The sequence below is a fragment of the Papaver somniferum genome, chromosome 2, assembly GCF_003573695.1.
Source record: "Papaver somniferum cultivar HN1 chromosome 2, ASM357369v1, whole genome shotgun sequence".
NCBI lineage: Eukaryota > Viridiplantae > Streptophyta > Magnoliopsida > Ranunculales > Papaveraceae > Papaver > Papaver somniferum.
The window spans coordinates 72,051,244-72,075,828 of NC_039359.1; the positions used below are offsets into that span (position 1 = coordinate 72,051,244).

General features: G+C 35.2%; 1 protein-coding gene and 1 non-coding gene across 2 annotated transcripts; one reads left to right on the forward strand and one right to left on the reverse strand.

Moving 5' to 3' along the window:
- The first annotated feature begins 7,959 nt into the window (after nt 1–7,959).
- Nucleotides 7,960–8,033, forward strand: TRNAV-AAC. The gene has a single exon. It is a non-coding gene; the product is annotated as a tRNA-Val (tRNA).
- Nucleotides 8,034–9,304: 1,271 nt separating this feature from the next.
- On the reverse strand, nt 9,305–12,548 carry LOC113348008 (protein NRT1/ PTR FAMILY 5.10-like). The gene is made up of 3 exons (XM_026591698.1): nt 12,120–12,548; nt 10,391–10,950; nt 9,305–10,289 (listed from the first exon to the last, which is right to left on the reverse strand). Exons 1-3 carry the CDS (start codon nt 12,507–12,509, stop codon nt 9,470–9,472), a joined length of 1,770 nt encoding a protein of 589 aa, XP_026447483.1. The 5' UTR covers nt 12,510–12,548; the 3' UTR covers nt 9,305–9,469.
- Nucleotides 12,549–24,585: the final 12,037 nt, after the last annotated feature.

A 24,585-nucleotide genomic window follows, 5' to 3' on the forward strand; every position in this document is an offset into this window, starting at 1 on the left:
GTGTCGGTTATTAAGTTTTGAGACTAAACCTAATCACTTTAGGATATTAGGGTCGACACATTTTCTTAAGGAAGACCACCTCTTTCACTGTGGTCAACTATGTAAGTCATATCTGATTGACTTAGAGGATCCGCAATTATTTAGGTTATTACTTCGTGATTCTAAGTTCGTATTTGAGTTTTTACAGACTCTAAGACCTAGTGATTCGGATCCCACCTATGAAGAAACGCAGCCAATGAAAATATTCTATTTAGACCCTTTCATAGAACCTGAACCTGAACCGCAATTAGCGATAGTTTTCAGGAAACTAGGTAAGGGCATGCTTTTCTTGTCCATTTTCTTGGTTCACTGCAGTTTCCTATGGTCAGCTCTTTTTGGTTTTGAAGACCCACAGTTATTTCGAGTATTACTTTATGGTTCGAGTTGACCAATCCTTTTCTAAGTCTGGCTGAAGACTTTAAACTTAACACTTCTTTGGAGGTAACCCAATCTCATGCAACACGGTAATATCCTTCCTTAACTCTTTTGCTTCAAATAGTAACCGTTTCTCCTTGTTCATGCTTTTAATTTCATCTTTAGAACATTGAGGACAATGTTAGATTTAAGTTTGGGGGTATGGGAGAAACTTTTTAGTTGCAATTAGTAAACTCCAGAGCCTAGAAATTTATGCCTATTAAGGTTTTCACTAACCAATCTAAGTGGATGGGAACATCTTGGTTATAGGAGTTGAGGAACCAATCTGATTAGATGGAACCATCTAGAAGAGTCTATTCGTAAAAGCACAGAGCTCAGGTGTTAGAAATAACATGATAGTTTCACCATATCTCGTTGAGTCCTTTTCGCTTTCTATTTTTATTTTTATTTTATTTTAAGTGATTTGGTGGGGCACACGATTCAAGTTGTTACCATTGATAGGATGAAATAGAGTGATAAGAGATACCTCAAAAAAAAAATGAAAAGGAAAGAAAAAGAAAAATTGAGACCTGACCATTAGACCAAACGGAATAAAATTCAATAAAGTCGACCACTGGTACCCTTGTATATGTTAGTTGTGTTGACCTAGAGTTAGGATTATTGACCACTGGTTCCCTTGTATACGCCAGTGCATTGATATTAGTCAGACCGGTATCTTAGTCATTTAGGTTAGGCTCATCTTGGCAGAGGCCTTCAGACAGATATGGGAAACACCTTTCACTTTTCAACCATCTACATTTTTCTCTTTCCATCTTCTTGATCTTTTCATGTGATTAGTTTGACTCCGAGTATGATGTCCATAGTGAAACTATCTTAGTAGAGCTCTGTCACTTATATGAATTTTAGTATGCTTGAGTGCGAACTCGTGTACAAAAATTGGAATTTCGCATCAGGGTTCTTCCTCCCAAAAGCAATAATTATGCCAACCAATGAGGTTCTTTAGTGCCTTCCAAGGTTCTGCGTAGATAGCTAGGGTCTGGAGTAAAGGTTTTGTGGGTAAACCTCTGGTAAACCTTCCCGAGATTAACTCGGTCACTATTTTATTTTGTAGTTTTGATTTGCTCGGGACTAGCAAATAATAAGTTTGGGGGTATTTGATAGATGCATTTATGTGTCTATTTTGTTCTCAATGTTCTGTATTGTTAGACTCGATTAAGTACTTATTGTGTTATTTTGTGTTCTTGTAGGAAATTTTAGAGAAATAAGCCCTTGCGGCGAAATGGGCTCAAAAAGCAGTGTTTTACACCCCGGAGAAATGTACCGTAGGCACCCCAGAAATGCACCGGAAGCGTCCCAGAAATGTCCCGGAGGAACCCAGAAAAATTACTATTTCCACCCCAATTGATATTCACACCCCAGAACTCTGGATAAGGGGCACCTTCTTCAACAATTTGAATTTTTGTTTTTGGCGGGAAATGAAGTTTTCAACTGGCAGAATTTTGATTGTCAAAATGAATGGGTTAGAGTGCGATTCAATCGCTGAAAATTGGCAGAAAGATGTGATTTGGCATAAGGAACAAAGTTTGGGTGGTGGTTTCGATCAAATTTGGCTGGAATACGTGTTTTGATTCTCGAGTTCAAAATAGGGCAAGCATGCACTGGAGGATGATAATCACGCGTCATGGAGAGTTATGGACGTGTTCTGATGATGTGGAATGGCTCGAGCATCACTTTGGGTCGTGAAGAATCGATTTGGAGCGTGGAGGGAGGAAGTTTACGCAAGAAATTCCAAGTTTGGTAAGAAAATATTCGGAAAATATTCTTATTCACTGCCCGCATAATGAAGAATTATATTGGAGTTATTGGCGAGATTTGGAGCTGTTGTTGGGTATAAATAGGCTCTTTGGGTCTACTAGAGAGGGTGTCGAGAGTTTTGGGAGCTAGGGAGAGCTAGAGAAGACGAAATCAGAGTTTAACAAAACTCTGTTTCTGCTGCTGCATGAAGATGAACACGAAAAACAATAGACTGTAAGAGACTGTCGTTCTTCAACAGTGACAGCGACAGTGGAGTGTGGGTCGTAGTTTCCCAAAGACTACAACATTTCATATGTATCGTTCTTTGGTGACGCTTTCTGTGGGTCGCACATTAGCTGTTTACACCATTTTCTCTTCTTTTCATCATTTGTAAACCATTTTTGAGCCATAATAAATTATTTTGAGAGCATTTATACTATGATGAGCTAATTCCCTCGTAACCAAGGCAATGGAGGAAGCTATTCACGCAACATAAATGGGTAACTATTTCATTTAATTATATAATTCACCTTATCGCTACTTTTGCAGAGTTTTAAATTGTTTGAATGATTGTCTTAATTATTTGTTATTCAGTTTGATAGGTTATGCTTGGTTTAATCTCTTGATAATCTATGCTTAAGGTTTACAAATAATGTTTGAGAATATGTATGATTGATAGTGAATTAAAGATAAAAGAGGACTTAAGAATTGAATAGAGTTTTGAAATATTTATCATTCAATTTTGCATAATAGTGGAATCTAGTGTCTTGGTTACCTCTCGCACCCATTGTTAATAATTTTGTATATAATTTTATTAAATCTTTAATTTAATCTTCACAAGTCCGAGAGTTTGAACCTCATTACTACAACCCACGAAAAATCATTAACCAATGTCCTCACCAAAAAATTCTCTGAGCTGTATCCAGTTTTTTAATCAGCTTATTTGACTTAACTAAGGTGGACCTTGCAGCTTGGTTAAGAGTTTTTTCACACCAACATTGAAACCTGTTTTCATATGAGGTTTGAATAGCACTGAAAGATTGATTTTTCGATTTACCTAACAGGATCGGTAAACCTAGATACTTATCAGTAGTGCAAAGATGTTTGACCCCCTATTTATGAGTAATAGTCATCTTATCAGTATGAGAAAGATCTCATGTAACATAAGCTGATGATTTTGAGAAATTTATCAGTTGTCCAGTGATATTACCGAAGTTCAACAAAATCCGCTTAACTTGTTCTATATTGTTATTATCTCCCTGAAAGAAAAGAATGCAGTCATCTGCAAACAGTAGTGGTTTATAGACAACGAATTCTTGTCCACTTGAATACCAGCTAGCAACTTTTGATTTTCAGCCTTCACTAAAGATCTTGATAGATACTCTATAGTTATTATGAATATATAGGGGGATAATGGATCCCCTTTCCTCAGGCCACAAGATGGAATGTAAGGACTTGATTTATTACCATTTAAACGTATAGAGACAGATGTTGTCGAGATACATTGATAAATGATAGAGCACCATTCTTCACAGAAACCTAAAGAAGACAATAATTTAATAACAAAATCCCATTCAACCTTATCAAAGGCCTTTGACATGTCTAATTTAAGTGCCACTAGCCCTTGCTTCTTTTTCGATTTCTTCATAGAATGTATCAACTCGTGAGCCATAACAATGTTATCATTAATGTATCTTTTTGGGACAAAAGCAGCCTGAGTTGGAGAAATTATATTTTCCATCAGAGACTTCATTCTTGTTACGATTAACTTGGAAATTATTTTATATGTAATATTACAGAGAACAATTGGCCTATAATCACTTGGTGTTGATGGGTGCTTAGTTCTTGGGATCAGGCAGGTCACAATTTGGTTAATAGATGGAGGCATAGTTCCGCTGGTAAAGAATTGCTGTACCAGTTCCACAATATCTTTTCTAAACGTTTCCCATTGGGTCAAGAAAAACCCAGCCTGAAAGACATCAGGCGCAGGAGAATTCCAACTCGGCATACTCCTTAAAACACTGAAAACTTCCTCTTCTGTCGGCATCGCAATTAATGCACTGTTTTCTTGATTGGTAATGATTGGGTTAATAATATCGAAGGTATTTTCTGAGAAAACAGGGTTAGTTGTTGTAGCTATAGAAGAGAATTGTTTTGTAAGGAGGTTTTGGAGGTCATTGTGGGATTGCAACCAGGCTCCATTCTCATCTCTCAAAGAAGACATGCGGTTTCTAGCTTTCTTTCTGTTTGCAAGAGTGTGAAAATACGGTGTGTTATTATCAACATCTTTTATCCACTTATCTCCGGACTTTTGGTACCAGAAGTCAGCCTCAACTTTCCTCCAGTGATTCAACCTTAAGATAGTGTGATGTATCTTCTGAGATATGTCTTCACTATATGGTTGAGCTTGGAGAAAAGCAAGATGGTCTTTCAAGTGCCTAACATGAAAATCTATCCTTCCAAAAAATTCCCTGTTCCATTTAGACAGTTTACGTCTAGTTTGAGAGATTTTTTGGATAAGATCAAGATTATTTGATAGTTACCATGCATTTGCTATTATGTCAGACACATTTGAATCCTTGAGCCAGCATCTATAAAATTTCCACACATTTATAGGTTTAACAGAAATCGAATCCGTAAGTAACAACATTGGACAATGATTAGAACCTAGGAAAGGAAGATGAATAACTTTTGAATCTGGGTAATCCCTAATCCAATTCGAGTTATGCAAGGCTAAGTCAATGCATGCTCTTTTGTAACCTTTACCATTAGCTATATTTGTCCATGTGTGTTTGGATCCCGTAAAGCCCATATCCATCAGCCCTGCACTATTTATTATATGGCATATCCAATTATCCAGGGTAGCTACACTAGTTGAAGCATCTTCCTGAGAAATATGTACATTGAGATCTCCTAGAATCACCCAAGATTGAAAAACATTTTCACTGAGATCTTTTAAAAAATCCCGTTGTTGTTTTTTCATATCAGTTTGAGTTGATTCATAGACACATGAGAGCATCCATTCTTGTTTTGATGAGTCTGATGTAATTATAACATGTATCATGTCATCTTTACTACAGATGATGTCACAAGGAAACCTATATTTCCAAAGATGAACCAACCCTCCAGACAAGCCAATAGAACTAACAAAATGTGAGTTGGGGTAATTTATAAATTGTGTTAAAAATTTTGCTCTATTTTCCCCACATTTTGTTTCCATAAGGAATATGATATCAGGGTCGTGTACTCTAGTAATATCCATAAGATGCTCTCTAGTTTCTTTCCCAGCTAAACCTTGGACATTCAAAGACACTATCTTCATTGTAAAAGTAATTAAAGACCAATGAGATGATTCAGGATGAAAATTTGAAAAAACGTGACAATAATAGAGATAATTAAAAGATAGAACTCGAACTTGATTAAAAGAACTTGATAAGTAAAACAATCGAAAGGGATGTACCTGGCCATCAGTGCATGAAGTTGTTGCTCTACGTCTCTTGGAGTGGTTTTGCTCTGAAATGGTTCCATGGAGTGGTGGATGTGAATTAGGAGATGGAGAGAATTCATCGAGACTAACACGTTCATTACCAGAGCCTTCAACATTATAGCTAGATGAGTGATATCTAGATAAGTTTTCCTCAATTTGATTCACAAGGTCATGAAGTGGTTCCTTATAAAGGTTTTCTGGCAAACATGAAACTGAGTTTAAATTGCTAACATTGTAGTCATCCAGTGATACATCAAAAAACCCCAAAGCCATATAAGATTTAAGAAGCTCCAAATTAGAACTGTATCCACCACCATGACCCATAGAGGAATTAAATGTTCTCAGGTTCAGGTCCACTTCACTTTCAGATGGGGTTCCTAGAATATTACTGTTTTCAATATTGTGGTCCAAATTTGTGTAAGAAAACTTGGTATTACTGGGACCACCCTCTTCAAGTCTTATTCTTTTACACTGTCTATGACTCAATTGACCTGTCTGTTTGTTATTATTAGTAAAAACCTCTATCATACCTTGAGAGTTGCATCCAAAAACTGTTACTGGAGGAGAAGATGACAAAGGAATATTTCTGATACTGTTGTCCGCATCCTGTTCTTTTAGAGTGACTGCATCTCTGGATATCTTCACATTAAATTGCGCCGGGAGAATGTTTTTTGGATCTGCATGCATGCTTGAAAAACCAACTACCATGGTCTGATCACCCATTAACTGAACAGAATCCCCTTGGTCATTGACATTTGAGAGTTGATCCAATGGTTCCACTGATGCTTGTTTTTTTGATCTGTTATCCTTGTTAGTCCATGATGGTGGATCAAAGATTGATGCAGAAGAAAGATATCCTCTTTGTTGATTGAGTAAGAAGGCTGCAACTGTTTCACACTCCATCTCTTTGTGACCAATTGTATAAAAATATCCACAAAGATTAAAAGGTTGCTTCTCATAAAATAATCGTATCCACACTTCTTCTCCTGCTGCATTTTTAATCCAAAAACCCCTCTTAAGTGGATCAAGGACATCTTATAAAACAAGTGTTTTTTGAACTTTTCCTTTTGGGACGACACAATCTGGTGAATCAAGTTCTCTCACCTCACCCATTGCAGAGACTATACCTTTCACAATGTTGGGGTATGCGAAACCTGGTTGCATGTTGTATATACGAAGCCACAAGAGTACTTTTAGTTAAATCCACTAGACTTTTTTGGAATCTTTGGGTTCCAAGGCTCCAGTACAAACATATCACCTTCTAGAAACCAGGGCTTGAACTTGATAACAGTATCATATTCATCTGCAGTATGAAACTTTATCAGTTAGCAGTCATTTTCTTCTTTTTTGATAAAGAGGTCTTTGCTTTTTGGCCAAAGCTTTTTCAATTCTTTATCAAGTTCACTAATAGTGTATACTTTTGAATTGTAAACCTTTCCTAGTAGACTAAACTTAAACTGCACTGCTCCCTGTAAAAGATGTTCTGTTGAAATCTCAGGTTCCCTTAAAGCCCTCAATCTATCAGTTATCGAAGTACCCTCCATCTTCTTTTGGACTTGAGCTATTTATATGTCCATTGAAAGAGAACAGAAGAAATAAGAAAAGAATTGGGAGGAGACAACGAGGTGAAGAGTTAGAATAAATAAACCATTGCCTCTTTTTCGAACTGTGAATGTATTGCACTTGGAAGGAAAACTCTTAACACCCCATAAATAAAACTTGAAGATAATTAGAAAGCTGCAATCGTGTTTCGAAACCCTAAAAGAGACCCACGAGTAGATAATACCAAAGATAATTAAGACAACATGCAGATTTTTTAACCAAAGGGGTATTAATTGAAAGATCGTCTGGCTTGAGTAGATCAAAAGGTGAGCCATAGGAACCGCGAGTGATGAGCTTGTATGAAAATTAGGCAAAACCACTCCAATTTTCAAGCAACTCTTCCGCACCGATACCAGTACCTAATAGAAAGTGACAATTAAATCCATTAGAGATAAAATTAATAATGATAGGGAGAATAAAAGGTATTAATTATGACATGCAGAAGGAAAGAAAAGTGATCAGAAGATGGAAATTCGAGTTTGATGAAGACAAGTCACGTCGATTCGTTTACTGAGTAATCGCCCGATTCGTTTACTGGAGGAGGGGGGCATTTATATAATTCCCACAAATAGGTCCGTGGCAAACAACATGCCTCATGTCTGAAAAATGAGGAAATTGTACATAGGGTATGTACATAGACTCGTGGAAAGTAGGCAATAGATGGTTTCGTGGTGTAGTTGGTTATCACGTCAGTCTAACACACTGAAGGTCTCCAGTTCAAACCTGGGCGAAGCCAAAATTTTTTTTTTCCTTCCTTGCTTTAACCTATAAGGAAGTTGATCATAAAAGAATTCTTGCACACCAACAATAATCAAAATCTTGATGACACCAATAACCACCATAAAAACTAATAGGAATTAATTGTCTCTATCGGCATGTCAATGTATCCAATTGACTCTTGGGTATTTGCTCTTTCATAATTCACCCCTTCATATTTTGGCTGGCTGGCTGGCCATGATGACAGAGTACTTACTAGATAGCTATTGACAAAGTAAACCATACATTGAGCCTAGACATACTATGCTATGCCTATAAAAGAAAACTTCAAAGGCACTGACATGGTTTGGTTAAGGAGAATTAAATAAACATAGCAATATTTTCTTCTTTCACTAATTCTCTTTTCTATCAGAAACCAGTAATTAATGGCCGCTAAAATTATTAATGTTGGAGCACAAAATGAGATTTTGAGGCAAAGAAATGAAGAGTTGGAAATACAAATAAAGAAGAGTTTGGAGAGACAAGAAAGAACAAAAAGACAAGTTGAGAAAACTACACAAAGGATTTATGTAGTTGAAGAAGCTGAGAAAAAATTGAATACGCAAGTTGGTGAAATAGAAGCTAAAGCTTTAGATCATGTACGTTTATACCAAGCTCAGATAAGGTCTTTAAATGAACAGCTTGATCAGGCTCAAGCACTTCTTCAAACTTTTAATTCTACTTCACCCAACCGTTTTTACAGAATCTAGTTGTTAGATTAAAGGAAAAACAACAACAATCCCCAAAAAAGATATCAGGTGAATTATGTTATATATTGCTAGTTATTTCTTTATTTGGGTTTGATTTTGAGATGGAAGAGTGTGTACATGTGAGTTTGTGTAAATGCCTTGGATGAGTTGTGAGAAATTGTTGGTTCTAAATTTTTGAGATATCAGTTAGACCTTGTTTGTTTGCGGCTGACTCGGCGTCTGGATCGGAGTCAACCCTTGACCCGTACTGAGTCAGTAGTCAGATCGTTTGTTTTGTACTGTGAGTCAGATCTGACTCGGATCCGTTTGAATCACGTAACAAAATACTCCCGACTCATGGAACCAAACCACTGACTCATATATTTTTGAGTCAGTTAAGTCAGATGATTTCAGTCGGATAAAGACGACTCAGGAGTAAACAAACATGGTGTTAGTCTGGTGGTTATGTAAATTGAAATCTGGTTATCTTCAACAAAATGCTTTATGAACCATCTGGAAAAACTGAAGCACACTAAATAAAAAGCCTGGTGATGCTAGTAAATAAGGAATCGAGAGAAAAGGAAAAGAAGTATGTTTCAGAGATTCACTTGGTTTTTCTGTGTTCATATTTCCTTGGTCATTGATGATATTCAATTTTAGTAGGCAACTATAGAAAGTGTGACATCTATTGCAGATGCCCATTATAAAATAACATATACAAATGTCCTCATAGTTTGTTATACAGATGAGATTTTGAGAAGTATAAGTATGCAATCAAGTTTGCTGCACTAAGCCCAACAAGAAGCCAGTAGAAGTAGTCAAGATGTGCTCGATTAAGGTTGTCAGAAAACCAACTAGATTGCCCGCTAGCATTAGTAACCTTTTCAATGACATAGATAAGAAACCCGCTCAGGAAATCTCCAATGCCGATGATGCTAAGGTAAAACGCGATACCCATACTTCTTAACCCATTTGGAACCTGATCATAAAAGAATTCTTGCATACCAACAATGGTGAAAATCTCAGTGACACCAATCAGCAAATATTGAGGAGCTAACCACCATAAACTTAAAGGAATTGTCTCTTTCGGCATGTCAATTAATCCAGAATCAAGAGCTATTTGAAGTCTTTTCTTCTCGACTACAGCCGCGACAACCATTGTTACCATAGACAGAAACATCCCGACACCAATTCTCTGAAGCATTGTTATGCCACTGGGTAAACTAGTCACTGAGCGTGCCAGAGGAACAAAAATGCGATCATAGATGGGAATTAAGAAAATCACAGATAAAGACATAACTGTTAAAAGTGACGCAGCTGGTATATGAATATCTGGTCCTATTGATCTGTCCATGGTATTGCCTTGTTTAATGAAGAAGGTTGTGGTTTGAGAAATTACAACTGCATACATCAAACATGTAATCCATATAGGGACCAAACGAAGTAAGACCTTTGCATCTTCAACCTGATCAATGCTACATCTTATACTATGCTCAGTTGAATGAACCTGGTCAATCGGCATGTCAATCAATGCTTTGTCTAAGAACCTGTACATTTGTCAAAAAACAGATCAAGTTAATGAACCAAGAAACAATGTCAACAGAACTTAATATAATCATGAGTAACAGGAATAACAATATTCTCTAACTTTAAATGGTGAGCACCAGCGGGAATCTTATCATGGGGTGTTCCGCCGGTAGCAGCTTGAGATGAGTTGGTTCTCCAGTTTTTTGCGGCCCTGGAAAATACCCGAAGTATTCCCAGTAATGGGTTTTCTTTATCTTGCTTCACACTAAAACGATAACTTTTAGTTCCAAGCAAGAAAAGAAGAAGTGCTATTGCCATGAAAATGCATGGAATTCCAAATCCAAGAGTCCAATTTATGTTTTCTTGAATGTAAGTTAAGATCAAGAAAGAAATGCTACTACCAACACATTGCCCAAAAAACCACCAATTGAAAAATGAGCTTTTTGATGCGCATTCCTTCAGATTTCTCACATCAAATTGGTCTGCAGCAAAAGCTTGTGCACAAGGTTTAAATCCAGCCTTCCCAATCGCTACTAAGTATAAAGAAGAGAAAAAGAAGAAAACTTGCAAAGAAACAGGCATACAAGAATTCTCTGTAGTTGTCGTATCACTACTGTGAATACATTCATGTTGACTTATAAGAGAAGGGAGCGCAACTGATAAAGTTAACAATCCAAGCCCCTGAATGCAACAGAATATCGTTACACTAAATCAGCATCATAAATGAGTCCTGAATTTTAGCAATGTCTACATGGTCATCTTAAGTGCTGTAGAGTTGTAGGACCATTATCTTTATCTTCTGTGGATTACTTCCTATCTGTGTTTTGGAGGAGGTCTATACGGTTGAGTAGTTTGAAAGCATTAAAAATTTAAAACCAAGAAATAAAAAAGTGCAGCAACATTATATAGCTCTCACATTAATGGTATTCATAACCAGAATCTAAGCTCACAAGCACAACCAAACCTACAGCCTATTCAAGAATCATAATTTTTCGAAAGTAGACATTACTTTCATCCAAGTCAACAATGCAAGGGGTATACATGTTAATAATGTTAAGGTGAACGCAGTGGCGAATCTAGAAACTAAACTTAGGGGAAGCAAATTTTCATAAGGGGTAGCAAAAAAGCAAGATTAGGCTTGGGGGAGATTTTATGCTTGGAAATTTAGGCTTGGGAGCCCAATATGAAGGGGTAGCAAGTGCACACCCTTGCTACTAGTTGGATCCACCACTGGGTGAACGGATGTTCACCAAGAACAGCGTCCACAATGGTAGTGTCCAGACAACCAAATGTGCCAAGCCTGCTTTAGCTATGCCTTTTTGGCGAGGCACACACTGGGAGAAGAATCATAAATACCAAAGCACAGTTAGAATGATTGCCTGACTTTGGGCGTTGTTTGTATGCCCACCTGGCAAATAACACAATGTTTCATCATGCACTTGGATTTAATGTAAACCTCACCAGACGCTATTTCTAACCTGCGCGTGATACCGGCAGAGATTTTGTTGGTTAGTTTAGTGAATGAAAGACTAGATTGCCACTGATTTATAGTAGAATGTGACCATTTCTTAGCTCCTGACATTCTACGGCAAAATCAATCACAAATCTACGCTTTGATTCACTAAACTAACCAACAGATTTAAACTGAGCTCCACCATCGGCTCACATTCAAACTGAGATTTGCCAAAATTGGACATAATTTTCATCTTATATGGTGAATTTAGAGTCAAACATTTCAAAGAACTAAAATTCCCCCTAAATTGCATCCCTTAATGTAATCCCACCAATTCATTTTGGCCTAAATTTGCAAATTAAAATCAGTAGAAAGAGAGAAAGATTAAACCACTTACCAGGATATAGATTAGAGAAGAGAATAAGATGGTATGAAATCTCCCAAAGTAAGAATCAGCAAGAAATCCACCAAGAAGAGGAAGCATCCAAACAAATCCAGACCAAGTATTGATATTAGTTGCTGCTGCTACTGTTGATTGATTCAGTGGTGGACCAGTTAAATATGTAATCAGATTTGATGAAATTCCATAGTAAGCAATTGTCTCTCCGACTTCAGATGCAATTATATGTGATGCTGATTTCCATCCACCATATTTGTTTTCTGTACTTAAATTCACCGTCTCTCCTTTGTAATTCACCACCGTATCTTGAACAGTATCACTTGTTGGGGTGATGAGTAAAGGTTCTTCGTTCTGTTCTTCAATGGCAGAACCTGATGAAACACCCATTTCTCTGTTGAGAAGGAAAGTGATTTTGATAAATGAGGTTTGAAGTTCATAGGGTGTGAGTACTGGTCAGATGTTCGACTCCATATCTTCCAATATGGGCCATAACATATTGTTGGGCTTTTTCATGAGCGTGCATAACAGATTAACAGACCTTCCCACCCCTAGGACTGTCAATCCCAGCCCGAAGTCCGAGATCCGTTTCGGAGAATTCGAGATCGTATAGGATTTAATCCAATGTATTGAGTTTGGATATTGGAACCGGATTCTGTAACGGGTTTTTCGTCTTTATCGTAACAGAATCTGATGAGGTCCATCTGTTTGGTTAAGTTCTAAAGCATCCGATAATATTAGGGATGTACTAATTAATTTTCATCATCCATGTATTCGATGTCGAGAAAATTAACACAAACATCATTTTTTCGCTTTTGTAATTGTTATACACTTCTACTTCTTCCTTTCTACTCTTCGGCTGGTTAACGCAAAAATCAGTGGAACAAATTAGGTTCTTCTGTTCTTCATCTCCTCAGACATTAACACAAATCAGGTATGAATTAATCATATATATTTGTTTATATCAACCACTCAGAAGAGTGATTAGAAAATTAGGGCAATATTTTTAGGGCAAAAATTTTGGGGTTAAGTTTTGAGTACTTAAGATATGTGTGTGATCAGAAAATTGGGGTTTCTCTTCAAATTATGATTCAAGTCTTAGATTGTTCAGTTTTGATGCAAATTCATTTTTTTTGTGCATCTTAATTTCAATAATGTTTGAACTTTTAATGTAGGGAAACATCTCAAAATGCATCCAATCAAGTTGGAACCTCGACGTCAAACATTTAATAAAATTCCCCACAATCATAATTACCAAAAAAAAAAAAAAAAGTGGTCAAGGCTCAGCAATTGCTTCAACACCTGTGAGTAGGACATTACCAACCAAAACATTCCAATAATCCCATATCAGTTTCTGAAGAAGAAGATGAGGATCTACTTGTATTTGTAGACGTTTTCGTCAGCGCAGGGTGTGCAACAGGGTGACCCCTTCGGGCCCATGTTATTTTCTCTGACTTTACACCCCCTTATCCGCAAAATTACAGAACTTTGCATCTTGGATCTCCAGGCTTGGTATTTAGATGATGGGTCTATTGTTGGGGATACGCTGATGGTTTCCAGAGCCTTGGACATTATTTAGCAGGATGAGGCTTCTCGGGGCCTACACCTCAACGTCTCTAAAACGGAGCTTTATTGGCCGTCCGTTGATAGCAGAAGCCTAGATAGGGGAGTTTTTCCTCCCGGAATACGCCGGTTTCCTATTGGTGTTAAGTTATTGGGTGGACCGGTTAGCTTGGATCCTCAGTTTTGTAGAGATTTGGTGGTTAGGAGAGTCAATAAGACTATTGCTTTGATGGAGGCTTTAAAGAAACCGAAGAATCCTCAGGGGGAGTTAATTTTGCTGAGGAATTTCTCTGGTGTCTCTAGGTTATATTTCGCCATGCAGACTACTAAGCCTGAGTATTTGGACGAGTCACAGGTGGTCTTTAACGATTACCTTAAGCAGTACCTTAGGTTGTTGGTTATTGGAGAAAGAACGGGCTTAATTTGGTCTTTTATAGCAGAGGTTAGCTACGCTCCCCCTCAAGGATGGAGGACTGGGTGTGTACACTATGGAGGACACGATGCAGTACTGCTATTTGACTTCTTGCTTTCAGACTAGATCTCAACAGGGTAACATTTTGAGACATGCAATGGCGTATGGTCCAAGCCCCAATTTTTGAGCACGCCCTAGCCCTCTATAAAAAGGTATGTGGTATTAATGATTCTTCATTACGCATTGATGATATTTCCCCCCACTCTATGAGCTCATTGGCAATCAAATATTTTGATGCGGTGAAGAAGAATATATCCACCCAGTTTATTATGACTGCACGTGATTCTGTTCTTTGGCAGAGTAATAGAGTCAAGCTTGCTGAGGATTACTTGATGGCGATTCCTATTGATGGGCTTAATCAAACAATTGGAGCTAGACAGTTTCGTGTTGTTGTGCGTTATAGATTAGGGACCCCTCTCTTTGAAGTTGGAGCTTTGTGCTCTAGCTGCGGTAAAGAGATGGATATCTTTGGGGACCATGCCTTGCACTGCAATAAAGGGGTTGGGCTCAAATACATGCATGATCTTTTTCGTGATACCTTCGCGGATATTTGTTATCGAGCGGGTGTTTCATCCAGAAAAGAAGTGGATTTGGGACTCCTCTCAGACAATGGACTGTCCTTACGACCCGAGGATATCCTTGTGTATGGTTGGGATAGTGGTCAGGATATGTGCTTGGATGTTAGCGGTGTTCCCCCCTTCACGGGTGACTGGGAGTGTAATTTTGTTCTTGGTCGGGCAATTCACAACGCGGTTGTGAATAAGAAGGCCAAGTATTTTGAGAAATGTACGAGTCAGAGGCTGGGGTTTGGTGTTCTTGCCTTCACTACCTTGGGTGGGCTAGGGAGTGATACCGTGGATTTCCTGAAGAATTTGCGAAATTACATGGATAGTCATGATGAGAATGTTGTTGTTGGAGATTTCCTTTTTCACAGGATAGGTGTTGTTATCCAAAAAGGGATTGGAGCCCAGCTTGTCGCCAGGCTTCCATCCAATACTTGTAAACTCCTTTCCGTTAATGATGATTAGTTTTCTTCTTTTTTTTCTAAAAAAAAAAAAACTGCATACAACATTGTGATAACTATGGAGTGAATTTATTAAGTCTGTTACTAAAAAGATTGGAAAAACTGGGGTGAAGGAGGTTGTCATAGAAGGTACATGCTCACATTGTAAAATTTTAATTCAAAAGGAACTAGCCGGTTGGATGCTCATCTAAAGATTTCCCCAAGAATGCAGAGAATCAGCCTGGGCAAGATTTCTACTGGACTAAAAACATCAGGTAACCAAGCAACTAAATTAGCTAATTGGAAGTATGATCCTGCAGTTACTAGGTTATGTATTATTAAAATGATTGCTAAGCATGATTACCCTCTTAACATGGTTGAGCATTTCTATTTTAGATAGTTTTGTAAGTCTCTGAACCCTGCTAATAATATAATGTATAGGAATACAACTAGTGATAATTTGATGAAGTTTTATGCTAAAAAGAAAGAAGAACTGCAAGTAGAAATGGATAATTTGAACTCTAAAATGTAGTCTTACAACTGATGTGTATAATGCTAAACATGCTAAAGATGGTTATTATTGTGTAACATGCCACTATATATATGATGAATAAAAGTTTCATAAGAATAGTGCCATCACCACATACATGACACTTTCTCACAGAATTTACCAAAACTTGCACTCTGGAATGAAATATAGATAGGAAATTATTTGCTTTAACTGTTGATAATGCTCCTGCAAATGGTGTTATAATGAGAAATATGATTAGTTGGCTACATGGTAAGGGTTGTGTGGTTCTTAATGCGAAATATTTACACATGAGGTGTAGCAACCACATACTTCATTTAGTTGTATTAGATGGTATGAAAGTATCTACTGAGTTTGTAAAGGCAATTAGAGAGTGCGTTAAATATGTTAAGTTTTCACAAGCTAGGAAAGAGAGGTTTGCAACAGCAATCTAACAATATAAGTTGTCAGGAAAGTCTGTAAGTTTAGATATGCACACCAGATGTAACTCCACTTTTTTGATGCTTAAGAATGCAATTAAGTTGCAAAAAGGTTTTGAAAGACTAGCTGGACTTATTCTCATTTTCATTATCTACCATGTGAATAGGAGTGGCAACAAGGAATAACAATTTTTGAGTGTTTAGAGGTTTTTAATGATATTGAACTAACTTTGCAGGGATTAAGTATCTAACTGCAAACATGTATTACAATAGGGTGTATGAAGTTAATAAATGCATCAAACAATATGAATGTAGTCCTTATTTATATATAAAAGAAATGGGGTTGAAGATGAGATAAAAGTTTGATGCATATATATTGGCATGAATGTGATTTTGTTATGAGTATTGGAGTGGTTTTAGATCCTAGGCTTAAGGAAATAAGGATAGAGTTTGTTTATAAGAAATTATATGGATTCAATATCTACGCAGAGGAGTACATATGCATATAGCTTTCCTGCTGGTTAGTTGGTTAGTTTTTGATCTCTCAGACATGGTAATATTATAAATTTAAGGATTATCTTTGTAAAGCTAAGCAATTAACTTTTTCTCTAAAATCACGACAGGGTTCTGTTTCAACTTTCTGTCAGTTAATCTCCCGTATGTTATGTGTATGTATTTCGTTATAAGATGATGAAACTAGTTGTTACCTGATCGGACCTAAGAGGCATAAGAATTTTTCTATGTTGCATTAGATGGGTATGTTTTTTTGTTGCCAAACTAATTAAAAAAGGTTTATTTGAATCGGGGTAAATGACCTAAGCTGTCATTAGAAAAAGTGCTAGTTTAACTATCAAAAAGCCTAGAGACACTGACTGACTTAGTCTGGTATAATTTTCGCATGCTCTTTTTACTGGTAGCTGGATAAATTGAAACACTTAGACCACCTTTATTTTAAGTAGTAGTTCTTTGTCTTAGAAGATATTTCATCTCCAGATTAATTTCTTTGTTTCTTTTTTTTTGGTGCTGGCGAGCTTCGAACTCAGGTCACTGGTATCATCACCCAATGACTTTACCACCGTACTACATGGAATTCAAATTTTCCATGAAGAAGAAAGTAAGTTTTATGTGTTTAATCTGATTTGAATGAAAGGTTTTCAGGGAGGCTAATTGGTTTTGTTCTAAGTGTAAACCTAGATTGACACTACTAATTAATATGGGCCATCACAGACTTGATGGTTAGCACCACTGCTTGAAACAACCTATTTTCAGATACCAGTGTTGTTGAATAAAATACCAACACTGGATCTGGAGACCTTCAGTTTATTTTCTCATTAGAAAGATGAAATATTTAAGAGAATAATCAATATTTATAGAAGGTTAAAGATACTAAAAATTAGTCAAAGCCGACCTAAGTAAAAAAACAATCTATTATATAAGTTCCACAATAATTAATGGAGATAAAAACACATACATAAGAATAAACATATTGGAAATAAGAGATTTAATAACACATAATTAGAAAACGATTACAGAAAAATAATAATTTCTTTATTTTTGAAAACCGATTATTAAATGAGTTAACTCATCAATCGCACGATTCACATAGCTCCTCACTTCTCCAACGATGGATCTGTCTAAGGATACAATATATAAGGTTTCTAATAAATAAAAAACAGTTCGTGGCACTGTGGTAATCACCATAACCCAACTAAGTGAAGGAAACAAATTACAAACTGAATTATTAAAATTTCCTTGACAAAATAAGTTTTGGGATATTAGAATTGAGCCAGATGGTATCCACGTCTCTAGAGATTCATTCATACTTGTTACTGAAGATATAACGGATTTACCGTAAATCAGAAGTAAAACAAACGACTTACGTGTGTTCAATAAGGGACTTAATATCTCTGAGAATGTTTTTGAATGTGACTGATCCGGTGTCTTATGAAACTTCGGATTACTTACTTGGACGTGGAGGAGTTTCTAAAGAATATGAGCTGGTGTTTGATTATAATCTAGAAGAATCTGGAGGGTTCACGGTTGGCAAGTTGTTCTTGGATAATGACAAATATGAGTTTTTCATTTGGTCGGAAAATTGATATATTCTTTTATCTTGTGTCAATTTAAGATCAATATCTATGTATCTGTAACAACATTACTGTGATATTAGGAGTTTGGGTTCATATGTTTTGTCTCTGTAACAAAACTACTATGATGATTTTAATAAATTTGTCTCTACGATATATAAAGGTTTTCTGTATTACTATTTTAATTAGAGGGCCTTTTGGGTGTAACCAATAGATTTTAATTTATTCTAAAAGTAATTTAATGTTCGTCCCTATATAAAACTAGCAATTAGTGTTTGCACACACAACCTTTGAAGTATTTTTTTAGCCACATTCTCATATATTATCATAATACTTATCATTGAATGTAATGATAAGGATTTTCCACCAAATAACATTCCACAATTTATAAGAAAATAAAAATGAATCATAATGTACTAGGATAATTATATCTAAAAAGATAATCATATATAAAAATGAAAGTTTGTATTGTGACGAATTGTGTGTTTTAACACACACGACACATTTTGACAGTTAAATTAGTAGTAATGCGCATAGTAAATACATTGATGAAGATAATTGAATACATTAGAGTTTTGTCTTGTTTTTGTAATTTTTTTTTTTTTGTAATTAATAGTTAGATAGTAATTAATTTTTTGCATTAGCTATTTATTTATATTATCATCTATTAAGTTTGTTTAGTTAAATTGTTTATTAATGATAATTGAAATACTTGATCTTATTAAGTTTGTTTAGTTAATTGTTTATTGATGATAATTGAAATACTTGATCTTCATGAAAAGATCTTTTGCATGTCATTTTATGAGATTATAATGAGATAAAGAAATCAAGAAAGCATCATCGCGTTTGTGCTGAAAGTCAAATTTGTAAAAGTCCACATGTATTTCAGAAGTTTGTCACTAAAATTGACAAAGGGGATGTTGTTAGAGAGAATGTTCGGTTGAAGGTCCAAGCATTGATATGTCAATGTTTGTTGTCAATTTAGATGCCAAAATAATTTCTTGATTTATAGCATACTAAAGTCAGTTTTCATCTAAATTAGATTAGGTAATAAAATCTTAGGATCATCCAAGTTACTCTTGAAAATTGAATATCACATTTTAAATACTTGATCAATGGTTACTAACAAAAACTAATTTTCATTTGGGACTATTTTATATTCTTTCTATCCATATATAATCACAAAGTCAAATACTTTATCAAATAATCGAATTTCAAAAAGGTTCTTGTGACATACTAGTTATTAGGCTAAAGTCAAGTGGAGTTTCGATGACCAGCTCATGTTTATCGCTCTTTCGAAAGTTAAATCAAGTAAATATTTTCTCATAAGTTTTGAAAGTATAAGTTTGCAAATTTATAAATTTATTTTTTTTAAAAATTCAGTTTTATACTCAATAAGTTTACAAACATATGTTTAGGGTTGCAAACCTAGAAGAGATAGCTAGAAAGGTTCATGAACTCGGCGTTGGTTTGAGTTCGCGAACCTGTGTTATGAGTTCACGAACGTAGTGAAAAGAAAAAGGTTCTTGAACTAAAACTTACTTGGGTTCGCGAACCTTGATCGAAAAAAATTCTCCTGAAATTTTTTCAAATTGAGTTTGCGAGCCTAAAATTTTAGGTTCGTAAACCTATAGGAATAAAATCTCCAAAAACTCATTTTTAGCTTTTTTTTTTTTTTTTTTTTTTTTTTTTTTTTTTTGCTAACCTTAGATAATTTTTTTACGAGAAAAGTTATTTGATCAAAATGGAGATCACACATCAGGTAGTTGAAACTTCGAGTTCACACATCTAGCTTTAGCAGTTTGAAGTTATCTTCAGAAATAATCTAATTATGGTAATTGATTAATGTTTAATTGTTTCAACACTTCAAACTATGAAAATAACCCTAGTGAAAGTAAATTGTTTTATCCAAAGAAACAACCCTTTGTATTTAAGGACATAACTTAAACTTAGCAGCATTGAGAATTATTTAGGTTACAAGAAATTATTGCTTACATCTAAGGTTGTGTTTTATAAGAGTTAATTCGTTGGAACTAGCCATCTTTCCATGGAAATAGTGTGTTTTTCGACGTCAGATTACGAATTTATTTCAATGGAATAGTGGGTCAATTTATTAAAAGAGTTATCTAAAGTTTATCTTTAACTTAATTACATGGAATACCATGGAAATTCTTTTCATGCCTCCCCTAGGATACTGATTCAAAGAAATACACTTTCCATGCAATCGTTTCCTTTTTCTAGTATCAAACACGGCCTAAAAAAACCTATCCTGGATATCAACTAATACATATGGACACATCCTGCAACACAAAATCTTAGTCCCTTACATGTTGTATCTAGTTGCAATGTTTGTCTACCAACAACGAAAGCTCTTTGAGAACTAAAGTGATACTTTGAAATACGTTATTTGGAGATTCTTGAAACCCAGGTATAACATTAACCTTTCTTTGATACTTAGGGGGTATTAAATTTGTAGGCTCATATGGAAATCATGAGATGTAGGTGCACAACTGCAGCATAGTAGCCCGAAAGGTTCATTCTGTCTCAACTGTATTCCAGACCAGAGTTATTATAGTAGGCTAGTGATTATGCTAGCTTAATACATTGTTTTTTCATACTGAACGAGGTCTCTGAATTCTCTGCGATTGCAGTTTTCCTCGTATACAAAACTTTTAGCATCCTGTTTTTATTTATCTTTGCATTATATTGATTTATTCTTGTACTTTAAGTACATGCAAGTTGAACGTTAAATATCAACTAGAGACTATCTAAGGATATTCCTTGTCTTCTTTTAAAATTGATTAAAGTTACTCAAGGAAATTCCTATTATATTTCGAAACGATAAAGATGGCGATGTACTTAGTACTCTCTCATTTTTAAATTTTTATCGCATCTCAAGGTCATGAGACGATGAAAAACGCGTTAGTAGTAAATTAAAGTTGTTATTATTCAAAATTATTATATTTTATTTTTTGAAAATTCAATTAGCTAATGATAGTCGATGTACGATTCAAGTACCAAGCTCCTACCTGGAACAATGTTAGTACCAAGTGTAAGTTTTTGACAAAATCTAGATACAAAACTAAAAAAATCTGATTTCCCTTTGATAATTTCAAAGTTGGGTTCATATAAGAGATTCAATGGTGTCAGTACTCATCTCTGATGGTGCAAGGAAAATGGGAAATAAAAGAAAGATGAAATCTAATCTAAGATTAATTCATTTTTTTATATCAAGCGTAGAATTTAGTTATATGAATTATGAAATTCATAGCAGCCCAATCCTGAAACTATAAACATCAATGCATATAACTACATGTTTGTCTTTTTCACTACATAATGGCTATTCATTATCTACCACTATGTAGCGGTGGAACCCACAACAAACAATGTTTTTTCTAAGCGTTTTTTATATCTAGATAGTGGTAATCAATATCCCCGTAATGAAAATAAAAAAAAACACTTCATTTCCACTTTCTGCTTAATACGACCAATATAAAAGCCTTGTTTATTTTTTTAATATACACCTTAATTCTTGTTCTTTACAAATACCCTCGAGTTCCTTGTCAAAAACAAGAATAAATCTCAATTAAATAACGGATTCATCCAAATATTGGTGGATTGGTATCTTATTTCCTAAAAACTGTGTAATAACATTGAGTTTTTCCTTTTCTTTTCTCTTTTTTCTTTTATGTTAGAGCATTGCTAGGTTGAACCCGAAAAACATTGGTATGTCATGGTTGGTTAACATATTTTAGTATCAAAACTCAAAAGTCGCTTGATTACATTACTAGAGTCAACTTCGTTAGGTAAGACTAGGAATTTTAGACATGGTAAGATACACAAGTGTTATTCGGAACATAAAGAATCCAAAAACATATCGACAACAACGAGATATCATCCTTCTACTTGAGGTTATTAATACAAGACTTGACTTGTTTCCATTTCTATCGTTACTTTCAAGTCGTTCAGATTCAAAAAAAAACATGTGAAGTTATATACATGAAACTCTAATATCAGAGACATGAACATCTTATTATGATCAAAGTGTCAAGGAAAACTATACAAGTTGTATCACAACTTAGGTATACTGAATTACGAAGTATAACGTTTATCTATTGAACTTCGTAATTGTGACGTGGACATAATCTTTGTAACTTGTTACTAGATTGTGTAATGAACTTCATATTGACTCCATGCATATAAAACTATGTTTGATTATATGAGGTTAAGGAAGTAGACTTACGAAATTATTTTTTAGTTGAAAGAAATCAAGTGGATTGGTGATCAGGTTTTCATTGAAGATCTAAGGCAGAACCCGTCCCTACTTATATTTCATTTTCTAACCATGAAAATCAAATCAGATAAACACAAAAGCTATATCTTTATATTTTCCTCTTGATTGCATTTCGTTAATAGCCATTAAAAAGTACATTTGGTATAACTAGATCACCAGGTTCAGTAATCTTTGTTCATTTATGAGAAGAACGTCTTGATTTCAAATATTTGATACTTGATGTTCTGGTCTTTTCCAATTTGATAATTTTTGTTGTAATATTTTTTTTTCCATTAATTGTAACATCAAACTAATAGTGATGGTTTTTTTGCAGGAATTGATCAACTACAATGATCGTAGCCATAGAACAACAACACATATAATAGACAAAAGTCTGCTTAGAGTCATATTCACAAACCTAGTCGATTTCATCACCAGATGGATCGAGATACCATGGTAATTGCGCCATATAATCAACTAAATCGGAAATTGCAATTGGTTTTGCACCATATAATCCACCACATCAACTAGGCAGATGCACTAGCAAATCTGGCGGCAGATAAAAGTCAGCAAGGATCTTTTGAAATCTCCTTTTAGAAATATATATGTAGTTACGTGTTTTTTAAGACAATATGTAATTGATGACTCCGTGGGTGTAACTTGCCCACGCGAAATCAACATAATGTGCTTAAAAAAAACAAGATAGTAAGATTTTGCTAAAAGTTGATCTTTTCTGACGGTATTCGTCAATTTTTAAATGATTTTACTGGGAACGAGGATATATAAGTTAGTTCGAAAATAATTGTCTAATATAGTAAATTTTAAAGTTCTTACATAATAGTATAAAAAAATTAATGACTATACAGGAGAGTAATACACGATAAGTACAAATCAAACAACTTACAAATCAAACGACTTTCAATAATAATTAAAAAGTATTATTATCAACAAAAAAAACGGTAGACCACCATGTAAGACCACTATCTATACAACAATAGAAAGAAGAAAAAAAGCTGCAAGGAATGCTCACAAAAAAGAAAAAACGATAAATTTTAAATTTTTGGGCCCCGAAAATTGGAGGCTCTAGGCAACAACCTAGCTGGCTTAGTCCATAAGACGACTCTGTGTTTATCCATATAGATAAGGCAAGGAAAATCAAGCTTTTTATAATATTTTTGAGCCCGACAATACAATAAGTTATAGAATGTGCATACCTGAGCTAAGTAGGAAATTTTTTTGGCAAAAACACTCTCATCAAGGTTGGCTAATTATTTTATGCCATGACAAAGATAATGTAGATGATGTTGATAACCGGTCGGGAGATAATTGGAAATATGGGGATTGTTTGTGGAATACAGTAACACTAAGACAATCCAGTTACCAAGTTTACTCTAATGGATGAATAAACCCTGGTGAACTTATATTTATTCGATCAAGATGATCTGATTGAGCATGTCTTATTATTTTGTCAACCTGGAGACAAACAATGGAGAACCCGATCGATATCTCATTATAAGCATGCACAAACTTGAGTCCCTCTAGTGTTTTAAAGGTAATCTATATACTATGGGAATGAACACCAATCACTTAGAGATCGAAACGCAACATCGAATTGGATCTAATGATGATAATAGTCTCACACTTTCTATAATGCTATTCCAGATAAGTTTTTGCACTTTCTTTGCAATTCGAGGAGCAAAAAATTATCACCCTTTGGGGATAATATATCTTGTGGGATGTTACGATGAAGTTAGACAAAGTCCAAAAGAAAGTTACAAAAAAAATCAAGCGTAAACAATGGCTTAAACCAAGCCAATTTGTTTTCAAGCCACCCCAACATTCATTTTCTGGTTCCGCCACTGAATGTGTGGGGTGCGACTAGAACCCAAGTCTATAGTGTGGGAGCCCAAAATAATACCTTGCCGGATCCAAAGATTCCAACATCAGGGGTTATTAGTTTTGCTACTCTATTTTTTCCTTAAGTATGCCTCATAAGTCAAAACATTTTGGTATTGCCTCAAAACAGGATTCCAAAATACTCAGGAAATTGATGCCCGGCCCAACCCAATAGAAAATTGTTCGAAAGAGGAAGAAAGAAATCCAGGCATAAGCATATGTAT

Bases quoted from the DNA above. Each gene is read 5' to 3' on its own strand.
- LOC113348008 (XM_026591698.1), bottom strand. From the start codon at position 12,509: ATGGGTGTTTCATCAGGTTCTGCCATTGAAGAACAGAACGAAGAACCT. The intron at 10,951-12,119 runs GTAAGTGGTTTA...TGTTGCATTCAG, and splicing joins CTTCTCTAATCTATATCCTG to GGGCTTGGATTGTTAACTTT. The intron at 10,290-10,390 runs GTTAGAGAATAT...ACAAATGTACAG, and splicing joins GCTGGTGCTCACCATTTAAA to GTTCTTAGACAAAGCATTGA.